This window comes from Heteronotia binoei, chromosome 4, assembly GCF_032191835.1.
Source record: "Heteronotia binoei isolate CCM8104 ecotype False Entrance Well chromosome 4, APGP_CSIRO_Hbin_v1, whole genome shotgun sequence".
Classification (NCBI taxonomy): domain Eukaryota; kingdom Metazoa; phylum Chordata; class Lepidosauria; order Squamata; family Gekkonidae; genus Heteronotia; species Heteronotia binoei.
In genome coordinates, this window is record NC_083226.1 from 24153919 (window position 1) to 24181702 (window position 27784).

The window sequence follows — 27784 nt, forward strand, 5'->3', positions numbered from 1 at the left end:
AAAAGCCATTTTCTCTGGCTTATGCACCTTGCGCCACAAAATGGGGTTCAAAGCTTGGACAATTCTACTTGACGGGCAGGCTGGTAAGTTTCAAAGAACAGGCAGACAATCCAGATGGAGAATACATGTGTGTATGCGCATGACAAAAGCATTGGTATAAACAAGTCAACTTTAGGTGCAAAATGGGTAGTTTCCAGTTTGCATGCCAGTGGCTGGCCTTTGTTCTGTCTTCGCTATGTGCATGCAAGCAGTCATGTAAAGATAAAAACTGCTGGAGCTGGACTTGCTAAAACAAAAAAATAATTTATTTTCCCACATAAACCTGTGAAAACTTCTTTTCCTGAAATGTGGATGCCAACAGGTGCTTGGAAGAAAAGAAATGGTCACATACTGTGATCAGAATCTCTCTAGCAACAGATCTCACAATATAACCTGTTACTGATTTATAAACATGAACTAGTGTTTTTACTATAAACCCCTTTCAAGCAGTGAGGATAAGTGCTATAGTAATGCAGTAAATAAATACACATTTTATACCTGTAAGCAATGGACATTGCTGAAGAATCAGTCTGTTATGAAGAAATGTAACATGCCGTTTCAATTTTGTATTACAAGTATGACTGAGCTTGGAAAATTACTTTAAAGTACCCATATTCAACAGAAGTAGAAAAAAGAAGAGCTATTTTCACCCAACGCTTCCCTCCAATGTTTTCAGGAATATGTCCCTCAAGGCTTTGCCTCCTAGAGTGAAAATGAAGAAACTGAGCTTACTAAACAGCAGTTCTGAATTCGAGCTTGGAAAAAATAGATTATTGAAAACCCCTTCTTTTTTTGCTTTCATCACATCTTTCTCCCCAGTGGAGACCCAAAGCGGGCTTACATAATTCTTTTCATTTTATCCTCACAACAACCCTGTAAAGTGGGTTAGCCTGAGAGCATCTGATTAGCCCAAAGTCACCCAGTGAGCTTTCATGGGAGAGGGAATATGAACCTGGGTCAACCACAGTGGTTCTCTTGATTTGTCTTTAGTTTTCAAGTTCTTTCAGAGCATTTGTTCCAGGCTAATACACGCAAGCTAGCAATGCAGCCTTACCATCAAATCAGATTTGGCCTTACTGGTGGTATGTGAGAGATACAGCTGGCTATGACAAATTTAATGTGGCGTAAGCTTTTGAGGTGAGGAGAACCGTGACCTGGGAAGGCTCTAAATTCCCTTACTCATCCTTAGACTGACCACCTGCAACATGAGACTGGCTTGCCTTACAGGGCTGTTGTGAGGTGTGTGAAGCATTTAAAAATCTATGTATCTCCCAACAAGAAAATAGCACCGACAGGGAGGCCACGAAGATGAGGGAAATGGCTCTTGTTGCCAAAAAGGATTTAAAGCAACGCCCTCTGCATCACAGCCACCCTGTTTGTGCCATTAAAAGGGGCTGGGGGACTATGAATAGTCAATTTCCTGGCAGCAGCCTCTCATCAGGCTTCCTGCTTCTGACCTTTGCAACTTCAGACTTCCAGTTCTTATGACTTCATTCCCTGCAAGCAGAAATGTAGCATTTCAAGGCAGCTCTCTAACCCTGACATGCTGCTTGTATGTTTCTGAGTCTTCCCTTTACAGGAGAGCAGTGCTCTTTGCAACAACTATTGTGGCAGTGTGGGTTTACTACTTCCTTGCTGTACAGAAATAGACAGGTCTGCAGGCTTGAAGCGCACCCAACGTAGCCTTCATTACTTTTTCTTAATATAGTCCTATCCTCAACTGAGTATCCTCAACTGAGTTTAAAAACTCCTAAGTCTAGAGCTGCCAACCCTGACTCAAAATCTAGATTTCTTTCGCAGGCTATGCATCTCAGCAGCTGAGGTGAAAGCTCCCCGCGCAGGGCCAGATTAAACCCTGTGGAGGACCCTAGGCAGTCAAAATTTGGAGAGGCCCCTTGCAAATTATCTGAGTTGCACCGCCTGCAGCTCCTGCTGCAGCATGCCATGCGGGCGCCTTCTCAAAAGCTGGCTGGGGGGGCTGCTGCAAGCAGGGGGGAAGCGGGGGAGGGGGCGTGGGGGCCCATCGGCCAGTGCTTACTTGGCCTTATAATTACTCTAGTCCGGTCCCGGCGGCCATTTTGCCTCGCTAGGGGCCTGAGGCGGGCCCTATCCTGTCAACGGACTTCGAAGAGGCTTCGGTCCCAAGATAGGACGGGCCAGTAGGGCAAGTCCCCTTTTTACGCACGATCCAGGCCAGCGCGCTCGGCTCGGCTGCAAGCCACCCAAGGCTCCCCGTCCGGCGGCAGGCGGGATTTTTGGGCAGCGTTACGCAGGGAGTTTCAGAAGCGCCATAGCCGAGAGACGCTAATTTGGCGCCTCGCCTGCGCTGCGACATTTTGCGCGGGAATCCCAGAAGGGGTCATGTAACTGAGTAGACAATGCAAAAAAGCTGAGGCTGGGATGCCGCTTGACAGACGCTGGATTCTTATGCTTCTTTTGCACGATAATCCGAGCCCTGGAAGACCTGAGCCTTCCTTCTGAGCTGGCCGACTGCACCTACACCCGCGGCCTGGATATGGAGAAGTCAGCCGTGCGCGCAGGAGGGCGCAGAGGCGGAGCGGAGGCGGGCCTGAGCGCGCTTCAGGGACGCCGGGCCGGGGAGGAGGGGCCGTCGCCGGCCTCCGCTCCCGCCTCGCCTTGCCCTTTCTTGGGCTAGGCGGTCAGCGCCGACGGGCGCGCCCTGGCCGCCCCTCCCTTCCTCCCTCGGCCATGGCGGGCAACTTGCGGCACTTGGCGCTGGTGGGCACGGCCGTAGCTGTCACCGGCGGGGTGGCCTACGTCGTCTGGAGGAACTTTTGGGCCCCCAAAGCTTCGGCCGACTCCCCACCACTGCGGGAGCCCTCGCCGGAACGCGCCCCCCTCGCCTATGTGGAGCCACCCCCGGAAGAAGAGGTATGCGGGTGGGGATGGGCGCGTTTGGGCTTGCGGGAAAGGGCTTGGTACGGAAGGGCCTCTGGGTTTGGCCCCAGAGCACACCAAAGCTCTTCGCGATTGGCCTAGATAGCTGCCCTTTCCTCCTTTACGCGTGGATGCCCAGCAGCACACACGCGGGACGCCATCCCAGTGAAAATAGAGACGATTCCTTCCCTTTAAAAACTAACAAGCCTTTTTCTACATTTCGGTTTTCGACCCGCAGCCTTCTTCGCGTGCAATAAAATATCCGTCTCCATTTATGGTAAATACGTGCAGCGTGCAGGTCAGGCGGGGCTTCTTTTAACTGATCTCGTCCCTCTCCAAAGTGGTGTACGGATAACAGGTTTAAATCCCATCCCAATCCCAGCTGTAAACCTGACTGGGTGCCCTTGGTCTAACGCAAGGGTGGCCAAGTTGAGGCTCGTTCACATATATTTTGTGGCTCTTGGAGCACCCCCCCCCCAAATTGGCCAGCTTGAAGAAGCCTCTCTTTAAATCCATTCTGCAAGCCAGCCAGCAGCTTAGAGAAGGCATTTAAAGTTAAAGTTGCTTTCTTTCCATCTCTCCTTCCCTCTCAAACATCTGACGTTCATGTCTTGTGGCTCTCAAAAAAGCTGACATTTATTCTATGCAGCTCTTACATTAAGCAAGTTTGGCCACCCTTGGTCTATTGGAAGAGCATACCCAGGGGTGAAATTCTAGCAGGAGCTCCTTTGCATATTAGGTCACACACACCCTGATGTAGCCAAGCATCCAAGAGCTTACAAGGCTCTTTTTTGTAAGTTCTTGGAAGATTGGCTACATCAGTGGGGTGTGGCCTAAAATGCAAAGGAACTCCTGCTAGAATTCCATACCTGAGCATACCCTACCTTGCAGGGTTGCTATGAGGATATAATGGTGGAGAGGAAGCCTCCCTTGAGCGCCTTGATGGAAGGGTGGAATAAAAATGTGTTGTTGTTTTTTAAAAAATCATGCAAATAGAAAGCTGGTGTGTAAGGGGAAAATGGCCCGGCCTAACCTTCTCCCTTATATGTTGGTTTTCTATGTGTGGGTATTTCCCCACTCCCTGCCCTTTTAGGCAACACTCCATTAGATGAGGCTCCCACCTGCTGTCTGAAGCAATACAGTTGAGATGCTTTAGGAAGGCCGAGAGAGATGATGAAACCCTACAGGGCAGTTATTCTCATGCAGATAAGGAATATATGGAGTTTTAATTTCTGGCGGATTAAAAACAAAGTTTTATTTATCCTGCCCTTCTGGGGTGGGGGGCAGAGTGCGTTACTTTTGCAGTTCTACAGAAGGGTTTCATTACTGCGATTCCCCAACCTCAAACAAAGAAGTGTCAAGCTGTGGTTTTGAAAGGTAAAATAAGTATCTTGTGCTTTAGTGGGTGAATGTCCAGGTAACTCACCAGCTGTACCCCAGTGGGAAAGAGGAAATGGTAAATAGCAAATGAAGGAAGTTGGCATATTCTGGATATTATGGAAGTTTGAAAATCTCACTCGTAATATTTAGGGAAGTCATCCAAAATAAACATGCCTAGGAGATAAGCTTCCTTTAATCCGGTGTGATTTGCATCTGAATAAACATGTATGGAGTTTGGCTACATGAGAGTAACCTATACTTCCTTTAAAGTCAGCCCTGCTGAAATCAGTGCATCTAACAAAAGCAGCTAGGAAGACAGATTCAAGTATAAAGATTCATTTTTAAGATTAAAGGGGAAAGGCTATGGCTCACTGGCAGAGCGTCTGCTCAGCATGTGAAAGGTTACAGGTTCAATCCCTAGCATCTTCAGTTAAAAGGATCACATAGGAGGTGAGTTGAAAGATCTTATCCTGAGACCTTAGATTGCTGCTGCCTGTCTGAGTAGACAATGCTTTGTGCAGAAAGTCATGTGCAGAAAGGTTCAGGTGAGTAGCCATGTTGGTCTGAAGCAACAGAACAATAATCCAGTGGCATGTTTAAGACCAACTCAGTTTAATTTGGGGTAGAAGCTTTTAGGTGCATGCACACACTTCTTCAGATATCAATTCATATCTGAAGAAGTGTGCATGCACCCAAAAGTTTACACCCAGAATTAAACTTCGTTAATTAGTTGTTGGATTTAAGCTAGGAAGAAAGCCTGACTTCTCCACAGATGCTTTCTCAAACCCAGCGATGCACACTGAACATGTAGATGAGTCTCCCTGCAGTTTCAGTGACTGTTTTCTGGGTTCCAAAAATGTGGCTCTCCCAGTGGGGGCTGAATGTTGAAATTCACGCATCAAGAGGCCAAAGAAAGAAATCCTATGTCATAAACTGGGCATGTAAATTTCCACTCATTATGCTAACCATAACAAGTGCCAACAGTTTGCTGGAGGGAACCAGATGCAGAACTATTTGTACACTAGAAAATAATTGATCCGCGCCCCAAGACCATAAGGTGCACCTAATGACTAACAAAGGCATATGTGAGCAGATGGATTAATGAGCTTTTGGTGGACTCAGTTGCAAAACAAGTTTGTAAATCCCCCTGTGGGCACACACACTTGACTGGACAGCCTTTCTATTCTCCAAACTCTTGGCTGTTTTTAACTATCATGAGTGGTGGTTGCCTTGCCAGGTCCCCCTTGGCCCCTGGAAACTTCTGGAGATTTAGGGATGGAGACTGTAGAGGACAAGTACCTCAGTAGGGTACAGTGCTTTAGAGTCCACCATCCAAAACAGCCATTTTCTCCAGAGGAACTAACCTCTGTAGTCTCGAGGAAATCCCCAGGCTCCATCTGGAGGTTGGCATCTCCAAGTGTTGCACTTTAAAGACTAATAGGTTTATTACTGCATAACTCTTAATGGACTAGAGCCACTTCCTTAGATGCATGAAGGATTTCCTTAGCTGGCAGACACACAGGCATGGGGAAAGAAAGCCGATGAACAGTAGAGTTGAAAGGCAATGAAACGCCAGGACCAGATCTACATATTTTTTTTTTGAGGAGGGGAAATTAAAAAATGGCACCCCCTTATGGGCCCATTCTACCTTATGGGCGCACAGAATAGAATGGACTCCATACCCAATTTGGTGCCCCCCCCCTCCGGTGGCACCCCGGCAAGCACCCCCCCTCTGCACCCCCCCCCCCAAGATTCGACTTTGTGAAACACAAGAAGTACACTGATATTTATGGTAATACAGTCTGCCTAGACTTACTAAGGTAATTTAGCACTGGTAGTGTGACAATTAAACCATTATCTTGATTGAAGTCAAATTTAGCCATTCCACATTTGTATCCTCCTTTTGAAAGTTCTTATGATGAAAAATAAGTAATAGTATGAGAATGATTTCCAGGTTGGTGGCAGATTGACCTGGTAGGCTGAAATATTTTCCCACTGTTTCCTGAGAGGTGCCACTTTTGATATCATGACTAGGTGTGTGTGTGTGTTCTTGTGCATACAGACTGTCCCATTGGCCTTCCAGCAGAAGAGTCTTGTAAATGGAAGGGTTGCATATATCACACTGGAGGGCAAACAAGTGGAAAAGCTCCTATTAGTTTCTAATTTTCTTTGGAGCCAGCCCAAAATTTAGGACCCAAGCTAATTTTTCAGCCTTTTGGCATATCCTGTTTCAATGAACATGTTTCATGACTATGCCACCACAAAACCTAATGCTAACCTCTTTTTTGTGGTTTCTCTCAATGCTATTAATACAATAGCAAAAATTTTACAGTATATGCATACACAACAAAAACCTAATCTCCAGCTTTCCTCCTATTCCTCATAATGTCATTATTGCTTTAAAGGGCTCCATTTAATTAAATATTGGGACCATTGCAGCAATCAGATGGTTAAGAAATGAATTCATCCTCTGCTGCTGAATGGTGCAAATTGAAATTTGCGTGTAAACAAGAAATGGCAGGAACTCGATGCATGCTTGATTGGATCCCATACAACAGAACACATTCCAGTGTACTTCCCTTGAGGATTGCCAAGAAATTCTACCCCAAAAAAAATCGTTGAAAAGGCTAGGCTCTGCAATGAAATTTCTAGGTGCTCTGGTAATCTGCTACCTGGGTATTTGCCCATCCCTGCTGTAGAAATATATGCCACAATAAATCTTCTGGAGCTACCAAAGTCCTTTTTGTTTTTAATGCCGCAGAGTCATTTCTTTTGTCATTTATCTCCCAGATCTCTCCTACACTGAGTCACCCACATCTTCTCTGCAGACCCATCCAAAGCAGGGAGTCTCCCTCTGGCGACTCTTGGTATTTTGAGGCCAGGGACGGATTAGACGACAGAGGCAGGGTGGAATCCTATTAATGTCGGGACAGATTAGAATAGAAGCTTTTCTGCCTCTGTTTTCCTTAGCAGAAGTACAGGAATTAACTCAAGACTGAACACACAACAGACTTAGTATAAGCAACTTTGCACTGTCTGTTTCTTTAGCAGTTGCTTGCTGGTTTGTCCTTCCTGCTTCTAAGTCTGGTGTTCTTAGGAATGGATTAAGGAGCTCGTCTAACAGAACCCGAAGCCTGAACTCTTCCTAGAAGCTAAAAAGACTAAAGTGAGGCTATTGTACTTTGGTCACATTCTGAGAAGACGAGAAGTCACTGGAAAAGACAATCATGCTAAGGAAAGTTGAAGGCAGCGGAGATGGATTGACCCAGGGGTGGCCAAACTGTGGCTCAGGAGCCACTTGTGGCTCTTTCATACATATTGTGCGGCTCTCAAAGCCCCTACTTCACCATTGGCTGGCTTGGAGAAGTCATTTGTCTCTTTTAAATCACTTCGCCAAGCCAGCTGGCAGTTTGGAGAATGCATTTAAAGTTAAAGTTGCTTTCATCCCACCTCTCCCTCCCCATCTATTTGCCTGCCTACCTGCCTTCTTTTCTTCCAACATCTGCCGTTCACGTCTTGCAGCTCTCAAACAGCTGACGTTTATTCTGTGTGGCTCTTACGTTAAGCAAGCTTGGCCACCCCTGGATTGACCCAATCAAGGAAGCCGCAGCCCTCAGTTTGCAAGACCTGAGCAAGGCTGTTAATGACAGGACATTTTGGAAGACATTAATTCGTTGGGCTGCCGTAAGTCAAAAGCAACTTGATGGCATTTAATGCACACACGCAGCTAACAGAATGCGCATTCAGGATTCAGGCTACAGTTCTAAAGATGCCTAGAGAAGGCCCCACTGAATAACATAAAATTTACTTCTGAGCATTTATTTAAAACATTTCTTTGCCACCTGTCCACCCAAATAGAATCCCCAAGGCAGCGAATCGTTTTTAAAAACACATTAAAACCGCATTTAAAATATTTCAGCAATTCAGGGGGAAAAACACACAAACACAGCAACAGTATAGACATACTGATCGTTCCGTAAGTATAGTTTTATTAACTGTCTCATTGGGAGGTGCTGTGGGGCAGAGGAACCCTCTGGAATGGGGGCTGCAGTGGGAAGTGGGACTCGGCAGACATTGCCTCTCTCCTTGCATTAGTGGGACACTTAATGTGCATCCACTCCATTGGCAGTAATGCCCTGACCTGGATAGCCCAGGTAAGCCCAATCTTGTCTGAACTCGGAAGCTAAGCAGAGCCGACCCTGGCAAGTAGTTGGATGGGAAACCTCCCTAGAATACCAGAGGCGGGAGGCGGAGGCAAGCAATCAAGCCACTTCTCTGAACGTCCTCCATGACCCAGTAGGAGACGCCAGATGGCATGGAAACACATACACACACACAGAAAATGTAAACAAAACAGAAGCATCCCATTGCCATTCATGAGGCTAGCTGACCCCTGGAAGGATCAACATAGCTCAGAAAGCATGGCTCCAAACCTCTGAGCAGAATTTCTCTAGAGTGCATTTAAAACTTGGATTTATCAGCTTTTTATGATTGATTGCTTGCCAGAATCCTAGATAGCATTTAAATGTTCTAAAACCAGAGAATTAACTTGTGTTACTTTCTTGCAGCAAAGAAAATGAGTTTTGACTGATCCTAATTTTTAAGGTGTGCCAAGATGTGTGTGAATGTGAGGGGGGTTGTTCTTTTAAACACAAACTTGTTGGATCCTAATTTTTAAGGTGTGCCAAGATATGTGCGTATGTGAAGGGGGGGGGGTTCTTTTAAACCCAAACTTGTTTGCTTGCCAGAGAGGTCACAAAAGTGTGCTGTGTGAAATGTGAAACTCTCTGGTGGGTCCATGTAGTTCTTAAAGGAAGATGGTAATATATGACAAGTTACTGTTTGTAATCTGTAATCCTTGGGATGGGTGGGAAGCAAGCCAGAATTAAACATGAGCAAACTGTGGTTTAGAACAGACATGATTGATTGGTGGCCCACAGGCCAGGTATAGGTATAAAAATCGTTCCTTACAGGTTTTTAGCTCAGGCATTGTTATTTATTTATTTTATCTAAGATTTATATCCCACCCTTCCCACTAGGTGGCTCAGGGCGGCTTACAACATGTAAAACTAACATAAAATATAAAATTAAGCATTAAAATTAACATTTCATAATTTATAGTTAAAAATCTAAACAATTATTATATACATAAACATGTTATGTCTTCATTAGTGTGTTTTGCTTTCTATGTTGCAGGAAAAGCCCCAAAGCAAGCAGATCCTGGTTCTGGGTTTGGACGGAGCTGGGAAAACCAGCATTCTCCACTCACTAACAGCTAACCAAGTGAAGCACAGCACGACTCCCACGGAAGGCTTCAATGCAGTCTGTGTCAGCACAGAGGACTCCAAGATGGAATTCCTAGAAAGTGAGTGTTCTGTCTCTCCTCCATCTCTTCGAATAGCAAACTGGGTAGTCCTTTGTCCCCCAGGAGGACAGTGCAATGGGGTCACCTGCAAACAAGGTAGAATTTCTCCATAGTTGGGGACAGAAATAAATGTTGTGTACTTTTATTTTTTTAAGAAGACTGAGCATGCTTGTTGCCTTCCAGAAGGCATGGATGGTGAAGAGCAGTGGCTGTATATCATGGGTGGGCAGGTCTGACCTGATAAAGCCCCTCATTCAGGGGTCCCCAACCTTTTCAAGCCTGCCTTTGGAATTCTGGCACAGGGTGGTGGGCACAACCACAAAATGGCTACTGCAGGAGTGGAGCCAGTTATAAACTGATGTCCCAGGAGGTGAGGCCACACACAGGAAGGTGAAGTGCAGGGGAGAAGGGAGGTAAAGTAAAAATAACACAGACACAGCTGCCACTGAAACAATAGTATTTTCATTAGCTTCTGTCAGGTCTTCAGTGGTAAATCAAATGCTCTGCTGTGTGGGAGCCCCACCCAGACCAACCTACTTTCTAAAAACATTTAATGGGCACCAAGAAAGGTGTCGGCAGGCACCATGGCACCCATGGGCTCCAGGTTTGGTGTAGTGGTTAAGAAGAACCAGTTTGGTGTAGTGGCTAAGAGCTATGGGCTCTAATCTGGCGACTGGGTTTGATTCCCCACTCCTCTTCCACAGGCAGCTGCTGAGTGACCTTGGACCAGCCACAGTTCTCTCAGAGCTGTTCTCTCAAAGCTCTCTCAGCCCCCTCTCCCTCACAGGGTGTCTGTTGTGGGAAAAGGAAGGGAAGGAGACTGTAAGCTGCTCTTAGACTCCAAGTGAAAGGCAGGGTATAAATCCAACTCTCCTCCTCCTCCTCTTGAGTACTATGCCAAGTTCTGGGTGCCACACTTTAAGAAAGGCAGAAGCAAATTGGAATGGGCTCAAAGGAGGGTAACGAAAATAGTCAGGAGTCTGTGGAGCAAGTCCCGCAAGGAAACATTCATGGAACTCATTATATTCAGCCTGGAGAAAAGAAGAACGAGGGGAAACAGGACTGCGTTTTTGAAATACTTGACAGGCTGTGATGTGGAAGAGGAAAGACTTGTTCTCTGCTGCCATCAAGGCTAGGACTAGATCAATTGGGCTTAAGCTGCAGGAGGATGGATTTCGCATGAAAATTAGAAAAGCTTTCCAAATGTTGAGGGTACTTCAGGAGTGAAACTAATTACTGGGTATGTAGAAGGGAGGGGGTCTCCTTCCTAGAGCCCTTTAAGCAGAGGCCTGAATAGCCATCCATAGGAGATACTCTCACTTTGGATTTCCTACCAAGAGGGATTGGACTAAATGTCTTGTAAGGCTCCTTCTAACACTTTAGTTTCTTCAAGAAGTTCAGTCAGGACAGACACGTAATCCTGTATCAAGAGACCAGTCCCTTTGAGCAGTTGCTTGTCAATTCAAACAATGAGATGAGACCTAAGGAAAAACCATGGAGGCGACTGTCTCTGAGAATTAAGGCCAAGCTGCTTGTAGCTTCAGAGAGTGAGATAAGGGGAATGAGAGGCAACACGGGTGCCTGTCCGACCAGTAGGCCCGCTAGTTTCAAGGCCAAAGAATTTAGAGGGAATTTGGCTATGCATTCCATATTGTTAGTGCATAGACCCATGGGTGGGGGAAGGTGCTTGCTTGATTAGGTCCTATACAGCTGCAGAGTATATGGTCTCATTAAAGCAACTCACCCAATCGGTTGAGTCGTTCTGTTAGCAACACAGTAGATTGGCTAAGTTACATCATTGGCCATACACTTGACTGGGTAACTAGAGTCATTGGGGATAAAGAAAAATTCTTTCGTTTCTGCCCGTTGACTGGAATGCACCTGACTTTGGGACACAGTTCTGGGTGAGCCATGCTGGCTGGAGCTCTTGTCTTGAACTCTGAAACCCTATTGGACTTAGTCTTGCCAGGTGACGTCTGGATCTTGAACCAGTGCTTGTGAATGTGCTTAGTGGGTAACATCTGGATCTTGAGCCAGTGCTTGTGAATGTGCTTAGGTTAGATACTTGCCTTGTTTTTCCTAACTGTTCACTGCTTTTTTATTGCATATTCCTGCATGATCATTTAATAAGTAACTTGATAATATTTTGTAGGGTTCCAGGGCTTCAATCTGAATCCAGTACTTTAGGCCATACTTGCTACAGCTACCAGAATAACTGTTTTCTGGAATGCACCTTGTAAGCATCCTTTCTGTGCAGGGTTGACTTCATGATCTTAGACTTGGGAGGCCTAGAGACTTAGTCCCCTGGTCATTGGCTGACAGGATAGTCAAGGGGAGTAGTGGTAGCAGACCCTCGAGTGTGAGGATTCACACTTCATCCTTTTGTGGGTTTGTTTTTGACCAGCTTGTTCTCTCCTCCCCTTTAAGATAGATCCAAGTGTGCAGCTGTGTTGGTCTGAAGCAGCAGAACAAAGTAGGAGTCCAGTTGCATCTTTAAGACCAACAAAGTTTTATTCAGAATGTAAGCTTGTCGTATGCATGCATACTTCTTCAGAAGAGGGGATAGAGTTTACCTTTTATTGCTATCCAGACAAAATGGTCTTTCAATTTATTACCCTATTTCGCTATCTGATTCTAACTTTGTATCAGTTTAAACTCTTAACGCACCAACTACATGTATTTCAGCCCACTGTACCCTATCCCCTCATCTGAAGAAGTATGCATGCATATAAAAGCTTACATTCTGAATAAGAAGATGATGATGATATTGGATTTATATCCCGCCCTCCACTCTGAAGAGTCTCAGAGCGGCTCACAATCTCCTTTACCTTCCTCCCCCACAACAGACACCCTGTGAGGTGGGTGGGGCTGGAGAGGGCTCTCCCAGCAGCTGCCCTTCCAAGGACAGAGTCTCAGAGCGGCTCACAATCTCCTTTACCTTCCTCCCCCACAACAGACACCCTGTGAGGTGGGTGGGGCTGGAGAGGGCTCTCCCAGCAGCTGCCCTTCCAAGGACAGAGTCTCAGAGCGGCTCACAATCTCCTTTACCTTCCTCCCCCACAACAGACACCCTGTGAGGTGGGTGGGGCTGGAGAGGGCTCTCCCAGCAGCTGCCCTTCCAAGGACAGAGTCTCAGAGTGGCTCACAATCTCCTTTACCTTCCTCCCCCACAACAGACACCCTGTGAGGTGGGTGGGGCTGGAGAGGGCTCTCACAGCAGCTGCCCTTTCAAGGACAACCTCTGCCATAGCTACGGCTGACCCAAGGCCATTCCAGCAGGTGCAAGTGGAGGAGTGGGGAATCAAACCCGGTTCTCCCAGATAAGAGTCTGCGCACTTAACCACTACACCAACTTTGTTGGTCTTAAAGGTGCAACTTGACTCCTACTTTGTTCCTCCCCTTTAAGGAAGACTTTGGCTTTAAAGTCTTTTTGACGCCCTGAAAGAAAGCTTGCCCTGTATTACCAGGGCAATATGGAATGGCAACATTTGGTACCTGTGCCCACCCTCCCGTGTCAGAATTCCAAAGGTGCCTGCTGGCTGAAAACGTTTGGGATCTCCCTGCTTCGCAAGTTTCCCTCGACCTGGCAAGATCCTAAAAACACAGTCTGAAAACAGCTGTCCTGGACTACCAGCAGGGAAGAAATGCTGTTGAGCGATGGGGGGAGCATAGCAGACAATTTTGCCCATTTGCCGTTTGTCTTACAGTCGGGGGCAGCGAGACCCTGCGAGGCTACTGGAAAATGTACCTCTCACGAGTCCTGCTGCTGATATACGTCGTGGATTCAGCCGATCACAAGCGCTTGCCTGTTGCAAAGAAACTGCTTCATCAGCTGGTCCAGAATAACTCGACCTTGCCTGTAATGATCCTTGCCAATAAGCAGGTAATTGTGGCCTCTGGAATTCAGGGTAGAAGTCTGGGTTTTGTAACTGGAAAGGGGGGGACGTGTCTCCGTTTTTAAGGAGGCAGCTCCTGAGCTGACGTTTTGTAGGTTGTACTTCTCCATTGCTGGTATCCGCTTCTAAAGATGTTTAGTTTTGTGCTTGATCTTTGACTATTCCCGAGCAGGAAGGGAATAAGTCCTATATCGGGGTGGCCAGACTTGCTTAACGCAAGATCCACATGGAATAAATGTCAGATGTTTGAGAGCTGCAAGACATAAATATGATGTTTGAGAGCCGGAAGACAAGGAAGGAAGACAAACAGATGAAGGAGGGAGGGAGAGGTGAAAAGAAAGTAACTTTAACTCTAAAAGCATCCTCCAAGCTGCTGGCTGCCGGCTTAGAGAAGTGATTTAAAGAAACAAATGCCTTCTCCAAACCAGCTGACTAGGTGGTGGGCCTTGGAGAGCCACACAGTATGTGTGAAAGAGCCATATGTGTCTCCCGAACCACAGTGTGACCACCCTTGTCTTATATTCACGCCCAGGATGGCACAGCAGCCTTTTGCACTTTGCAGCTTTCTGTAGCATCATGGTCACTATGTGAAACAACATATTCATAACTGATTCACAGCCAGTTGCCTAAAAGTAGTTTGGTATAATTGGCAACCTAGAGTGAAGCTCTGCGTATCATATTTGATTTATTTAATCTTGGAGTTGGAAGGGATCATCGGGGTCATCTAGTCCAGCCCCCAGCCAACATAGGAGTTACGACCAATACTCCCGCTAAGCTGTGGAGTCTTGTGAGCAAAAACTCTGCTTTGTGAGCTGCTGCATCAATTAGTTTACTCTGGGGCCATTTTTCCTGAGCTAAGACAAAAATGTATGAGCCGGAGACTAAAAATCTGTGAGCTAGCTCACACTAACTCAGTTTAAAGGGAACACTGGTTACAACTACAATATCATCTCCTCTCCCACCCACCCCTCAGCAGCTATAATCTGCACAACACATATTGGGTTGGAGACATTTGGAGCACAGGGTCTTAGGGATGGACAAATGGCGATCATGGAAACCCTGTCTGAATGATAAATGTTTTTAAAACAAGAATCAATCTCCTTTATTTCTTCTCCCTCTCTGCCCTGACCTGGATAGCCTAGGCTAGCCCAATCTCATCAGATCTTGGAAGTTAAGCAGGGTTGGCCTTGTCTAGTATTTGAATGGGTGACTTCAGGGACTACCAGGGTCATAACGCAGAGGCAGGCAATAGCAAACAACCTCTGAAACATCTCTTGCCTCGAAAACAAGTCTAGCTCGCCACCTAGTGGTGCGTTATGCTAACAGAGCTGGAACTTCTGGCTGCCAGACAACCTTAGGATCTCATGGCTATACTACACACAATGCCATAATATAATTATTAATTATTCCCTCCACACATAAAAAAGCCCTGTCTTTCACACTCAGCTTCCTGGGTAGACAGAACCGTACAGCAAGTATTGCAAACTGGGTCAGAGGTGCAGATTCACTTCTCAGGAGATTCCTAGACATCCAACCCATAATCGTTCACCAAGAGGAGACACAAGTCAGTTCTCTATGTGTTGTGTGCTCGCTGCTGTTGACAAATTAGTTCTTTGTGCTCTGCTGAAGAAGAGTTGGTTTTATACCTTGCTTTCTATACCTTAAGGAGTCTCAGAGTGGCTTACAATCACCTTCCCTTCCTCTCATAAGTCACCTTGTGAGGTAGGCACAGCTCAGAGAGCTCTGAGAGAACTGTGTGGCCCAAGGTCACCCAGCTGGCTTTTACATGGAGGAGTGGGAAATCAAACTCGGTGATCCAGATTAGAGTCTACCGCTCTTAACCACTACACCAAGCTGAAAGCTTTCAGCTCATGGAAATCAAGTTAATGCTCTTTGATGCCTGCTGAAGATGATTTTATTTGCATTTTGTCCTTTCTACAAGGAGATCTTGAATAGCCTCCGTGGATTTTGTCCCCATAACAAATCTCTGTAAGGTAGTTCTGGCATGTGAGAGGGTGACAAGCCCAAGGATATCCCAGCAGGTTTGTTGAACGTGCAGGATTGGGATCCAGGCTTCCCTTTCTTCAGGTCCAGCCCTACACCACACTCAGCTTGCCAGTCTCTGATTTTAGACAACTGGATGTTTCATTTCTGCAACAGATTCCTTACGGCAGGTTGAAAGGCAGGACAGAAATGCACAAAATGAGAGAAGGATCCAACTAGTACTTGTAACCGACTGGAGAAACTCTAGACTTCAGGCAACCTGCAAACTTTTAAGCAAGCAGGATTAGAAACGTTTAAGCATTAGGGTGGCCGAGAGGTCATGTATGCTTCAAATAAAATATAAATATGGGTCAGAGAGCTGTAAATCCAGGTTCATCCTTCTACAAACAGTAACCCATTTCAATCATAATTTCTTTGGAACTATCCCCTGATGAAGTCTTCATTTATTGTTTTTGCGTACTGATTAAAGGATTAAGCTTGCTTGTGGAGAAAACCTCTGGTTCTGAAGAAAGTAGGACACTTTTGTTCTTAGAACATCGATAGGCCATTATTACAAACAAAACAGTACAATGCTAAGCAGTTAAAACCTTCTACAACCACTAACTTTAAGTGTTGTGATATTTGGCAACTAGGGAACCATGTGACTGTCCCGGCACCATCCTTTGTAATGGCGTTGTTTACCCTTGAAGACAGTTTGGAAACTTCAGCTGGCACAAAACACAGGAATTGATTACCAAGTCCAAGACAAGCTGATCTTGTCACACCAATTTGGCAGTTATTTTCTTGGCAGCCAGTTGGTTCCCTGGTTCTGTACTAGATGATGGCTTTATGAAGCCCTCCAGGGCCTGGGACTTGCATATCTGTGGCCTCTCCCTTTGTCATAGTTACATAATTCTGAAAGTGACACCCTGTTTGGTGAAACAGCTTACCTGAGGTTTGAAGGGCATTTTTATAAGAAGTGTTGTTGTTGCTTAGTGCTGTGGTCAGTGATGGATTAACGTAAGGTTTGCTTATTCTCAGTCAGTCTTTATTATGGTCCACAAACCATACAGAAGCAGGGTGGGAGGAACCAATATGTAATTAAATGCAACCCCGTAGGGCAGGGTTGTCAAAACATGCGGTCTGTGGGCCAAATCAAGCCCTTGGAGGGCTCCTATCAGGCCCCCAAGCAACTGGCTGTCATCTCCTTCCTTCTCCCTCTCTTGCTTCCTTCTGCATAACAGCTTGCTTTGCAAGGCTTGCTCAATTTATTTATTTATTTATATTTCAATTTATATCCCGCCCTTCCCACCGAGGTGGCTCAGGGCGGCTCACAACACATAAAACTTATTTTATTTATTTATTTATTTATTTATTACTTTACATTTATATCCCGCCCTCTCCGCAAGTGGAATCAGGGCGGCTTACATAGGTTTAGCTTAAAAACAATTACATAGCAACAGTTAAAACAATAAATTAATAAAACATAGGACATAAAAACCAGCGGTCTGTCAAAATGCGTTCTAGCTCCATCCAAAAATTCTCAGTGTCAATTAGTTGTTGTCAATCACACAGTGTCAATCACACAGAAGCCACAGAACCAAACCTCTAAGTTCTCCATCGGCTGAGGCTCCTCCCTTGGGCGGGGGGAGGCAGAGGTTGCTTTGCCAGGCTCTTTCAATCGCACAGCAGAGCTACTGAGGCAAGGCTTTTCCCTCCTGGTCCCCTGGGGAGGGAGGGAAAAAGCCAGAGTTTCTTTTGCCCAGTTCCCCGGATCCCACGGGAGAAATACAAAGAAAGCACTTTTAAGACCAATGACTGCTAATGTTTTAAGCATGTTTTAGTTTAAGTTTTTTAAAAAAAAAATTCTTTGTGTTTGTCTGTGATCTTTATAAAGTTTATATATCTATTACCTGAAGTTTATATCTCTATCTTAAATAAAGATAGCAATTATATCTCTGCTATCTTAAATAAACCTGGCCCGATCAGGTCTCATTTATGCCAGATCTGGCCCTCAAAACAAATGAGTTTGACACTCCTGTTGTAGGGTTTTTAACACAAGAAAGTAACAAAGGTGATTTGCTGTTGCCTGCCTCTGCCTAGCAACCCTGGACTTCCTTGGTGGCCTCCCTACCAAATATTGACCTGGGTTGACCTTGCTTCGTTTCTGAGATCTGACAAGATCAGGCTAGTCTGAGTCACCCAGGTCGGGACACTTAACTGAACACCTAGAGAGTGTCTTTGCCTACACCATTCATTGTAGTTCATTAAGGGTTAGAATCGTGGTGAATTAAGCACAAGACATTATCTCGGCCTGTATTTTAGTTACAGAGAAAATAAACTTAGCTACTTGTAACACTCATTTTTCTGGTCAGCCCCTGCCAATAAACTTCTCACTTATTGTGGTTTTGAGATGTGTCGTGTAATCTGTCTTGAGGCCCCTGAAGAACGTTGGATTTAAAATGCTGTACAATAAATACCTCTCAGATGAGTTGTTTCCTCCATTGAAAGGCGATGCTTCCCTTCCCCTAAAACAATAATACTCACCACCTGCCACTTCAAAAATTGCCCTGATTGAAAAGTCTTAAATCAATTAATAGAACCAGTTAAATCAGTTACTTCTTTCATAAATCCATTTTACTGTGTGGCCTTTGTCATGATATTACTTATCCCTGTTTTTGAATATATTCCTTGTAAGGGTCATCCTTTGCTGGCTGCACTCCAGGCAGGCTGACGTTCCTTCTAATAAAAATAAAACAGATGGGTGACGTAGCTCTTCTTTTTTCTCTTGGACAGGATCTCGAAGGTGCATATTGCATCACAGACATTCATGAGGCATTGGCATTGTCTGACATCGGGGATGAGAGGAAGATATTCCTTATTGGCACGCACGTAGCAGAAGACGGCTCCGAAATCTCTGCCGGCATGAAGGACACACGGGAACTGATTGCAGGGCTGGTCTCGGAAGCGATGTGATTGGTCCCGGAACGCGGCACCACCACGGGACTTAGAGCGGCCCTCGAATAAGCAGCTTGCAACCATCCCATAGCGTTACTTTGCATTTGAACCTTGCAGTGTTGATCCTCAGGTATGGGATTCCAATGGAGGTGATGCCGAAGTTGCAAAGGACCTTGAGAGTTTGCTTTTTACTGTAATATCTTTGGGGAAAGTAGCTTGTGTGTCTTTAAAACCATGTGGAGAGAAATGGCACGGATCAAGCGGTTGGACATCCCACCCCAAGGTGTCAAACATTGCTGCCATTTTCAGAGGCAGCTGCTGTGGGTTTCATTCAGAGCTGTGTGCTGTTTTAGGAGTGAACGTGTGGGAAAGCAATACAAGTTTATGTCTGAGGGTGACTTTGTTCAGATTGTAGAGCTGGGAACCAAGGAACAAAAGCCTCTAGCTGCGTATATCTCTGGAGAGCTCTGCATTTTTTGAACATCTTCATGACCTTTGTTGCCTAAGGTATACAGATATATATTTTTAATCAGGCTTGTCCCTGAGCTTTCCCTGTCAAGCCAGAGCAGTGGAAAACCTCCTTTGCTCCAACTTAAAGGAGGAAATGGCACACCAGCTACAGGCAGAGCCTCTGGGTGAAAGATGTACTCAGCAGTAAGATGAGGGGGTGGGGCTTCACCTCCTCAGCAACATCACCTTCAGCCCTTTAACAGCCCCCCCCCCCTTTACTGAGCTGTGTTTTTACTTTGGAGGGGGTGAGGTGAGACAGCCTGCCAGGCTGCTTGGAGGAATCTCATCCGACTTCTGCACTAGCATGACTAGCTGGAAGGGTGTGTGAAGGTGACACCAGCGAGAAGTGCAGGGTTTGTGCATAGACACCATTCCTGTGCATCTCCACCCTACCCGCTGTTAATTCCACAGTGAGGGTGGCTTTTGCTCACCCCTTTATGGTCACAGCCCAAGACCATCTGGTTGCCATGGTATGTTTAGAGGGCAGTGTTTGGCCACACATGGATGAGTCCTCAGTTGGATAAACCTGGGCCTGGAAGAATCCACGTGGTGGGAGGAGAAGGCCTGATGAGCCAAAAACGATGCACAGTGGCTTTTGGTTTGCATGTCAGTCTTGAAAGGGATGAATGTCCCACTTGTGCACCCAGGTAAGAGCACAATCACACAGTAAGTAGTATTTTGCAACATTTGGGTAATTCTTAATAAAAGGTGGTGATTTTGAGAGGCATTTCCTGCCTTTTTATACATGTGGCTGTGATATGATGGGAAAGAGGCTTCCCAGCTCTTTCTTATCATGAACTTTTCCTATTAAAAATCCACCTCCTTGCTACTGAGGGGAAAGCTAATGGATATTCTTTTCTTTTCCCCACAAGGAATCTTGGCAAAGGCTGGGGAAATTGTCTGGTGGGGGAGGAGTAAGGGACCCCTGACCCCCTCCCCAGTAGTTTTTTTTCCAGAGCTTTTTTTTGGGGGGGGGGGGTAGCAGGAACTCCTTTGCATATTAGGCCACACACCTGATATGACCAATCCTCCAAGAGCTTACAGTAGAACCTGTATTAAGAGCCCTGTAAGCTCCAGGAGGATTGGCTACATCAGGGGGTGCGGCCTAATATGCAAAGGAGTTCCTACTACAAAAAAAGCCCTTTTTTTTTCACCTTCATAAAAGGACTGGGTAGAATGCCTAAAAAGAACTGCAACTCATAAGAACCTCCAAGGAACCTGCTTTTCTTTACATGGCCATTTTCTTCCCCTGAACCAGGATAAGGAGTCCCCACCTGAGCCAGGCCTTTCTGTGCCCTTCTGAGTTACATTTGGCAGGGCAAGAAAGGCCACTTATCTACTAGTCAGAGCTCAGTGAGATTTCATGCACGGAGGATCCCGGTTTGATGGGAAGAGGCCATGCATCTTTGACCCACTCCTCCCCACAAGAAAAAAACGGCACCTCTCCCGCTTCTCAGTTTTGAAGCATTGCCCTCACTTCCAAAGACTGCCACTGTTGTTGAAGTGGCTTCCCACAAATGTTACATCTAATGCCTCAAGGATGCAGGCATCGGTATAGCAAAATACATCAGACATCTGTCTCCTTCCTCCTCCGCCCACCTGCCCCTTAATGACATTCTCAGGGTAATGTTAGCATGGCTCAAATTGTACGAACTTTAAGGAAAACAGCTTCAGACTTGTACCTCTTGCAAATGTTGAAGGAAAATCTCTGTATTTGCCTCTGAATTTTGAAAACTGTACAGAAGTTTTCTAGGAAGATTTTTTTCCCTCACTTGTATACCAAAGCAGTTCCTTTATATAAAATCAGATTATTTTTCTCTTAGTATGCTGTTCAGGTGTTAATTTTGCAATAATAGAATCTTAACAACTATGATTACCAGTGACTTTCTATGAAAAGACTGAAAGGTCTTACCCCCAAAAGGCAGACCTGCAGTTTTTGGCTTCAGGGAGGGAGGAAGGAAGGGCAGAAGAGTAGGTTTTTATAGCCTACTTTTTTCTCTACCTTATCTCAAAGTGGTTTACAAATTTAAGGGAGGTCTGAGAGAACTGTGACTGGTCCAAGGTCACCCAGCAGGAGTGGGGAATCAAACCAGATTACAGTCTTGCCGTTCTTAACCACTGCACTATGCTGGAAAGGGACAGTATCCCAAGATTCAGGCAACAGGAAAGATTTGGATGTCTTTGCCTTCTTGTGTCAGAGATTAAAGAGGTTTGCAGGTGTGCACAATCAATATCGTATGTGCACACAGGGAATTCTGTTTCTTCTACTTGTAGTACTAGAGCTATTTTCTTTATCCTGGATTGTACCACTTGTGGTTGGCATTTTGAATTCTCTTCCTCTCTAAACTCAGTGGTGGTAGAAAACCAGGATAGTGTCATAAAACGGTTCAACCTTTATTCCATTACACCCCCTTTGTTCACCCCCTCCCCCAAGCAGGCAGAAGCAATCAAATGTCCAGCTGTTAACCCCCGTGTGTGCACATGCACACAGACACACAACCTGAGTTAAATGTGCTGGTAATTACTTTCCGTCAAACTTCACACACATGCAGTGAAGACTGCTACTGCTCCAAAGCCACTGTGCACGCTTAATTGGCATGCCAGCCCAGCATCCACTCCCCTGTGAAGTCTCAGAGGGATAGAGAAGGTAGAAAAATAAGTACTTTTCTCCCTTTCTCACAGTACAAGAACTCGTGGGCACTCAATGAAATTGCTGAGCAGTTGGGTTAGAACGGATAAAAGGAAGTACCAAAGGGTGATTAACACGTGGAATTCACTGCCATGGGAGGTAGCGGCAGCTACAAGCATAGCCAGCTTCAAGAGGGGATTGGATAAACATATGGAGCAGAGATCCATCAGTGGCTATTAGCCACAGCGTATTGTTGGAACTCTCTGTCTGGGGCTGTGATGCTCTGTATTCTTGGTGCTTAGGGGGAGCAGAGTGGGAGGGCCTCCTGATGGACCTCCTGATGGCAGCTGGGTTTTTTGGCCACTGTGTGACCCATAGTGTTAGACTGGATGGGCCATTGGCCTGATCCAACATGGCTTCTCTTATGTCTTGTCAGCATGTTTAAATCAGGCCATGTACCTGCAATGGGACATTCTACCAAATGCTTGGCCAATCGATTCTGCTCATAGCTGACCATTAGGGAGTGTCAGGGCATGCCAATTTGGACATGAAAATACAAGGCCATTGCAAGCCACTAACTTGGGCTGAGCAGCAGGTGAGAAGTGGGCTTTAGTGAGCAATGCTTGAAAGTAATAGGAGCCTTTGATTTGATCTGCGCATCATGATGCCTTATACTGGATCAGACCCTTGGTCCATCAAGGTCAGTGTTGTCTACTCAGACTGGTAGGATCTCAGGCTGAGGTCTTTCACATCACTTACTGCCTTGTCCTCTGAACTGGAGATGCCAGGGATTGAATCTGGGACCTGTATGCCACACACAGCTCCTCTCCAGTGTATTTTGGTACATTTTTGCCCACTTCTCCCAGGAAGCTCAACAGGCTGTGCTAAGTTCTTGCCTTCCTCATTTTATCTTCATAACAGACCTGTGAGCTACCTTGGATTATGAAAGCTTTCCCATAATTCCCTACAGGGCTCCATAGTGTGGCGTGGGAACTGGAATCCTCCACTCCTCTCTCAACACTGCACCACATGGCTCTTTGATGAGATTACACCCAAGCACATGTACAGTTGTTTTACTCAGTCTCAGAGGGTTGCCAACTTCCAGGTGGAACCTGGAGATTTCCTTTGACAACTGATTTCCAGATGAGTTCGGTTCCCATGGAGAAAATGGCTACTTTGCTGAGGTCTCTCCCCACCCCCAACCTTACCTTCCCCAGGCTCTACTCCCAAAATTTTCAGGTATTTCTCAGCCGAGAGCTGGCAATCCTAGTCCCATAATTACAGCAAATCAGTTCAAAAGTCCTCTGTGTGGTTTGCAGGGATGGGGCATGCAACTTGAACGTACCTGTTAAAAACAGCCAATGTGTTCTTTAAAAAGAAAACGGAGGGCAGGGAAGCTCCATGATCTTATTATACCCTTGGTCCATCAAAGTAAGTACTGTCTTATTAGACTGTCTGCAGGTCTTGGGCAGAGATCGATCTTACTCGTCTCCTACCTGATCCTTTTAACTGGAGATGCTGGGGTTTGAACTTGGGACCCTCTGCATGCCAAGCAGATGCTCTACCGCTGAGCCACGCTGTTTTAAGTCCTAGATACAGCGGTAAACACGCTGAATCTGGCTTAAGAATTACTCCACGGTCCTTCCCCGGGGAAAAAATGTATGACCGTTTGCACGGAGTAACATGAATACGAAGGCGACCCACCTTGCAAGTGAAACCAGACTGCGCGCGTGCTACTCTCATTCAGTTTTGAACGCGCATGCTCGCACGCAGCAGCAATTGCTCCGCGCGCCTCCTCGAGCAGAAGCCCGGGGGAATGGGCGAGGGGAGGGAGCAACTCCCGCGAGAGCCGTTTGGTTGCCCCGGAGACCGAAAGCCGCGGCGGCCGCATCACCACGGAGAGCGTAAGCGCGCGCTTTTCGTGCAGCTCGGAAGGCGCCGCTGGTGGGAAAGTCGCTTTCTCTGCGCTTTGGCTCCCGTAATGGCCGCAGGTGCGTGAAAAAGAGGCCCTGCACTGCCCCTGCGGCTCCCGCCCGGAGCAGCCCGGTCTGGTATTCAAGCTGAGAAAGTCTGAATGTATGCATAGAGCCTTTTTATTCGTTTTTTCTTTCCAGCAGGTGAAAACTCATCGTTTAGGCAAGGGCGCCACTGAACATGTGCAGAGCACCTTATTTAAACCTCTGAAAGAAGGTGGTTTTCTCACAGTTCGGTTCCACTGCCTTCTGAAGATGTCAAGAGAGTGCTGGCCTTCCAAAGGCGCTAGGTTTTAGTTTGGTTTAAGTATTCCTATACTTCAGGGAGGGAAAGAAGAGTCTTCTCGAAGTGTGTTTACAAAGCAGAAACCAACATCAAGAAAATAATATTAACACAAAGTGATGATTGTTAATGGAAACTGTGATTCTAAACATATTTTCCTAGGTGTATGTTTATTTCTGAGTAGACCAGTTTAGGATCGTTCCTGTTCAAAGCCCTTATTTCCTGTTATTGATTTAATTTTTTTTACCTTGCTCTTCTTCCCAGAATGGGAACTCAGAATAGCTTTCATCATTCTTTCCCCTCCATTGTACCCTCACAACATCCATGTGAAGTAGATGAGGCTGACAGTGAACATGTGACTGGCTTATGGTCGCCTAGCAAAGTTCCATAGTACAGTGAAGATTCAAACTCAGGTCCCCCAGATCCTTCTCCAGCACTCTAACCACCGGGGCCAGCCCATAGCACTAGGCAGACCTAGGTGGCTACCTGGGGCACAGACCTGGGAAGGGTGAAAGTTCGGCCCTCCCACCTGTCCTCACCTCTGGTGCGAGGGAAATAGCCGGCAAGGTGAATGCAGCAGTAGCACGCCTGTGCCTCAGAGCATGCTGTGAGGCTGCTGTCACTTCGACTCATGTGTCAGACACTGGAGGTGTAGCAACCGCAGCCTCACTCTGTGCTCTGAGGTGCAGGCACGCTGTTGCTGCCCCTGAGGACAGGGCAGGAGCGGGGCACCTTGCCTGGGTCACTGGGCTTGTGGCAGCTCTGTAGAGCCAGCGTTGCGAACCACTGTGCCAGCTCTCAAGTTGTCTTTCAAAAGTCTTTCAACAACAATAGCAGTGGTGAAAGATGCAAGGGGGTAGAGCCTGGTTTTCTCAAAACCCTCCATTTTTAGCCTAGGAATGCTAGTTAGAGTATAGATTCAGGTGAGTCGCCATGTTGGTCTGAAGCAATAAAGCTGTCAGGTTCTGTTCAGTTCTCATCAACTGAGCCTCTTTGATTTGAATCAAATAAGGATTTTATTTAAAAAATACATGTTCACAGCAAGGTGTTCTTTGTTAGAACTAACCTCATAGGGTAAGGCCAGACACTTCTACTCTAGATATGATAATAATGACATCAACAACTCCAGGCACGCAAAAGTGGCAGCAAAAGCATTTGAGTTATTATGTGCTCAATCCCCTCGCCCCCATAGTCACTCATAGGGTTGCCACGTCTGACTCAAAAAATATCTGGGGACTTGGATGGAGCCAGGAAATTTTGGGGGTGAAGCCGGGAGCAAAGGTGTGACAAGCACGATTGAACTCCAGAGAATTCTGGCCATCACATTTCAAGGGACCGAACACCTTTTAAATGCCTTCCCTCCGTGTGGAAATAATGGATAGGGGCACCTTCTTCTGGGACTCATAGAATTGGACCCCCTGGCCCAATCTATTTGAAACTTGGGGGGTGCTTTGAGGTGAGGCACCAGATGCTATGCTGAAAATTTGGTGCCTCTAACTCAAAAAACCAGGCCCTGCAGAGCCCCAGATACCCATGGATCAATTCTCCATTATACCCTACTATGGGAATCAATCTCCATAGAGTATAACGGGGTGCCCAGCAGACATTTCCCTCCCCTCCCCCTGCTTTCTGAAGACCCTGAAGTGGGGGGGGCTGCAGACCAGGGGATCCCCTGCCCCCACCTGCGGATTGGTAGCCCTAGTCACTTAGTATCTTTCTGTGAGAATAAAACTCCAAGCCATTATTTCCAGCAATTCAGATGATCAACTGCAGATGCCCCGGGGCACCAGGTTGGGAACCTCTGGCTTACCTTACTCCCCCCTCCTTTCTCTCCCAGTGATTTGGGCATGTTGAACAGGTCTTATGAATGCTTTGGCATGCTCAGATTGCATCCTGGGTGGGCTGAATCAGCAGGTAGGAAATCAGGACCTGGGCGTGTTTATTGCAAGATTGATTCTGCACCCCAGATGCTGTTTGTAACAGTCAGCCTGTTGACTTAACCCTGCAGCACGATGCTCAAAGATATGGCATTGCAAAGTCCTTCTTATGTTTCTCCCGATGCTCAGAACCACGCAGGGTTGCAGTATTTTCCTTTGCATGTGAAGCTCCTGCTACAGAAACTGGAGTGTGTGTTTGCAACATTACTCTCCACTAGCAAAGTTTCTGGTACTGATTGTTGACTGATTTTGTTCAGTTGGCAGCAACACATAACACTTTCATTAAATAGCCATGTGCAAACAAGACAGTGGAATGGACATGTCTCACATGATTTCATTCATTATGGTTTATGAAATTGTACCTGAGGAAATAGCTCAGGTTGTGCCTTGGGTGCATGGAAAAGATCATGGGGGATGTGATCATTTTCACATAGCACAAGCAGGCAGCAAGGGGTTATTTTAGCACTCCATCTTGCACAGGTTCTGTGACACCCAAGGAAATCTCTGTAGAAACTACTCCACTATACTATTTCATTAAAAAAACATATTAAAGCATTGTGCGTTGCTGCCAACTGAGCAAAACTGATTGATATGGACCGTGCTTGGTTTGCTGTTATTCAAAGCCACCTCCTTTCTCTCCTTCTCTTGCAGTTTCTCAACAGGGTTTTCATGCGAGTGAGAGGTAAGAGAATACTTCTGGGGTCACCATAATTCCAGGAAGGGACAGGGTGAATGAGTCCAAAGACGGCATCCCTGTCTTCCCTCAGGCACGGCACTGCAATGAGTTTGATTTGCTGCCTGATGTTAAACATGTCAGGTCCTCATAACCTGCTGTGTGCAGGATGGGACTTGCAAGTGGCTTTTATGTGAAAGTGAGAACATTTGGAAAAAGCAGAGCTCAAAAGAGTGAGAGGTGCCTCGTGGCGAGGGGGAAGACAGGAAAACAGCAGTGCCAGACAGATGGAAACTGTCGCTATCCTCAACCAAACGTCTAGCAGGAACATACTTGCTACTTATCTATATTAACAGTTCCAAGACACTGTCATGGCTACCGTCTGCGCTTCTGTCAGGAAGATACTAAAACACTCCCATCTAATCATAGATTTTTTCCTTGCTGTGTTAATTTGATAGAGATATTGGTTCACATGTTTTTTCCACTGTAAATTCTATGTAGAGGTATGTTTGGATTTAGAATCTGTCAGATCCCTGCCAATGAACTACTGTATCTGTGGTGAAGTTTCTGTGCTCTGCAATGAAAATATAAGCCTGGGATAGCCAAACTGCGACTTGGGAGTCAAATGTGACTCTTTCTCACATATTGTGTGGCTCTTGAAGTCCCCACCACACAGTTGGCTGGCTTGGACAAGGCATTTATCTCTTTACATCACTTCGTCAAGCCAAGCCAGCAGGACTCAGAGAATGCATTTAAAGATGCTTTCTTTCCACCTCTCCCTCCCTCTCCCATCTATTTGTGCGCCTGCCTGCCTCCCTCCCTTCACATCTTGCAGCTCTCAAACATCTGACGTTCATGTCTTATGGCTCTCGAATATCTGATGTTTATTCTGTGTGGCTCTTTCGGTCATCCCTGATACAGGCTAAGATAATATTGGGTTGTCGGTTGGGGAAACATCTGGAGATCCTGGGTGTGGAGCCTGAGAACAGAAGGGGAGGGACTTCAATGGGGTATAATGCCACCTTCCAGAGCCATTTTCTCCAAGTGAACTAATCTCTGTTGTCTGAAGGTCAGTTGTAATAGTGGGAGATCTCCAATTGCTCTTAGAGGTTTGGCAACTGGAGTGAAACTCATGGATAGGAGAGGCGGAGAAACAAAGCTGTGTTTCCATGTGGAAAAATCAGTAAGAGTTTGAAGTTATGGATCATTTTTGAAGTGCCTTGATGTGAACTGAAGCTTAGAGAAAGCCTTCGGGCAAAA

The 27784-nt window shown here is 46.1% G+C and overlaps 2 protein-coding genes across 2 annotated transcripts in view; both read left to right on the forward strand.

The window, feature by feature from the left end:
* Positions 1 to 2729: 2729 nt before the first annotated feature.
* Positions 2730 to 20851, forward strand: ARL9 (ADP ribosylation factor like GTPase 9). The gene is made up of 4 exons (XM_060236937.1): positions 2730 to 2931; positions 9514 to 9682; positions 13390 to 13565; positions 18358 to 20851. Exons 1-4 carry the CDS (start codon positions 2749 to 2751, stop codon positions 18535 to 18537), a joined length of 708 nt encoding a protein of 235 aa, XP_060092920.1. The 5' UTR covers positions 2730 to 2748; the 3' UTR covers positions 18538 to 20851.
* Positions 20852 to 23568: 2717 nt separating this feature from the next.
* SPMAP2L (sperm microtubule associated protein 2 like) overlaps positions 23569 to 27784 on the forward strand; it is a 41488-nt gene continuing 37272 nt past the window's right edge. Inside the window, exons 1-2 of the mRNA XM_060236359.1 lie at positions 23569 to 23649; positions 26503 to 26533. Of these exons, the coding sequence (XP_060092342.1) occupies positions 23640 to 23649; positions 26503 to 26533 (41 nt within the window). The 5' untranslated portion in view covers positions 23569 to 23639. The remainder of the gene's footprint in view (positions 23650 to 26502; positions 26534 to 27784) is intronic.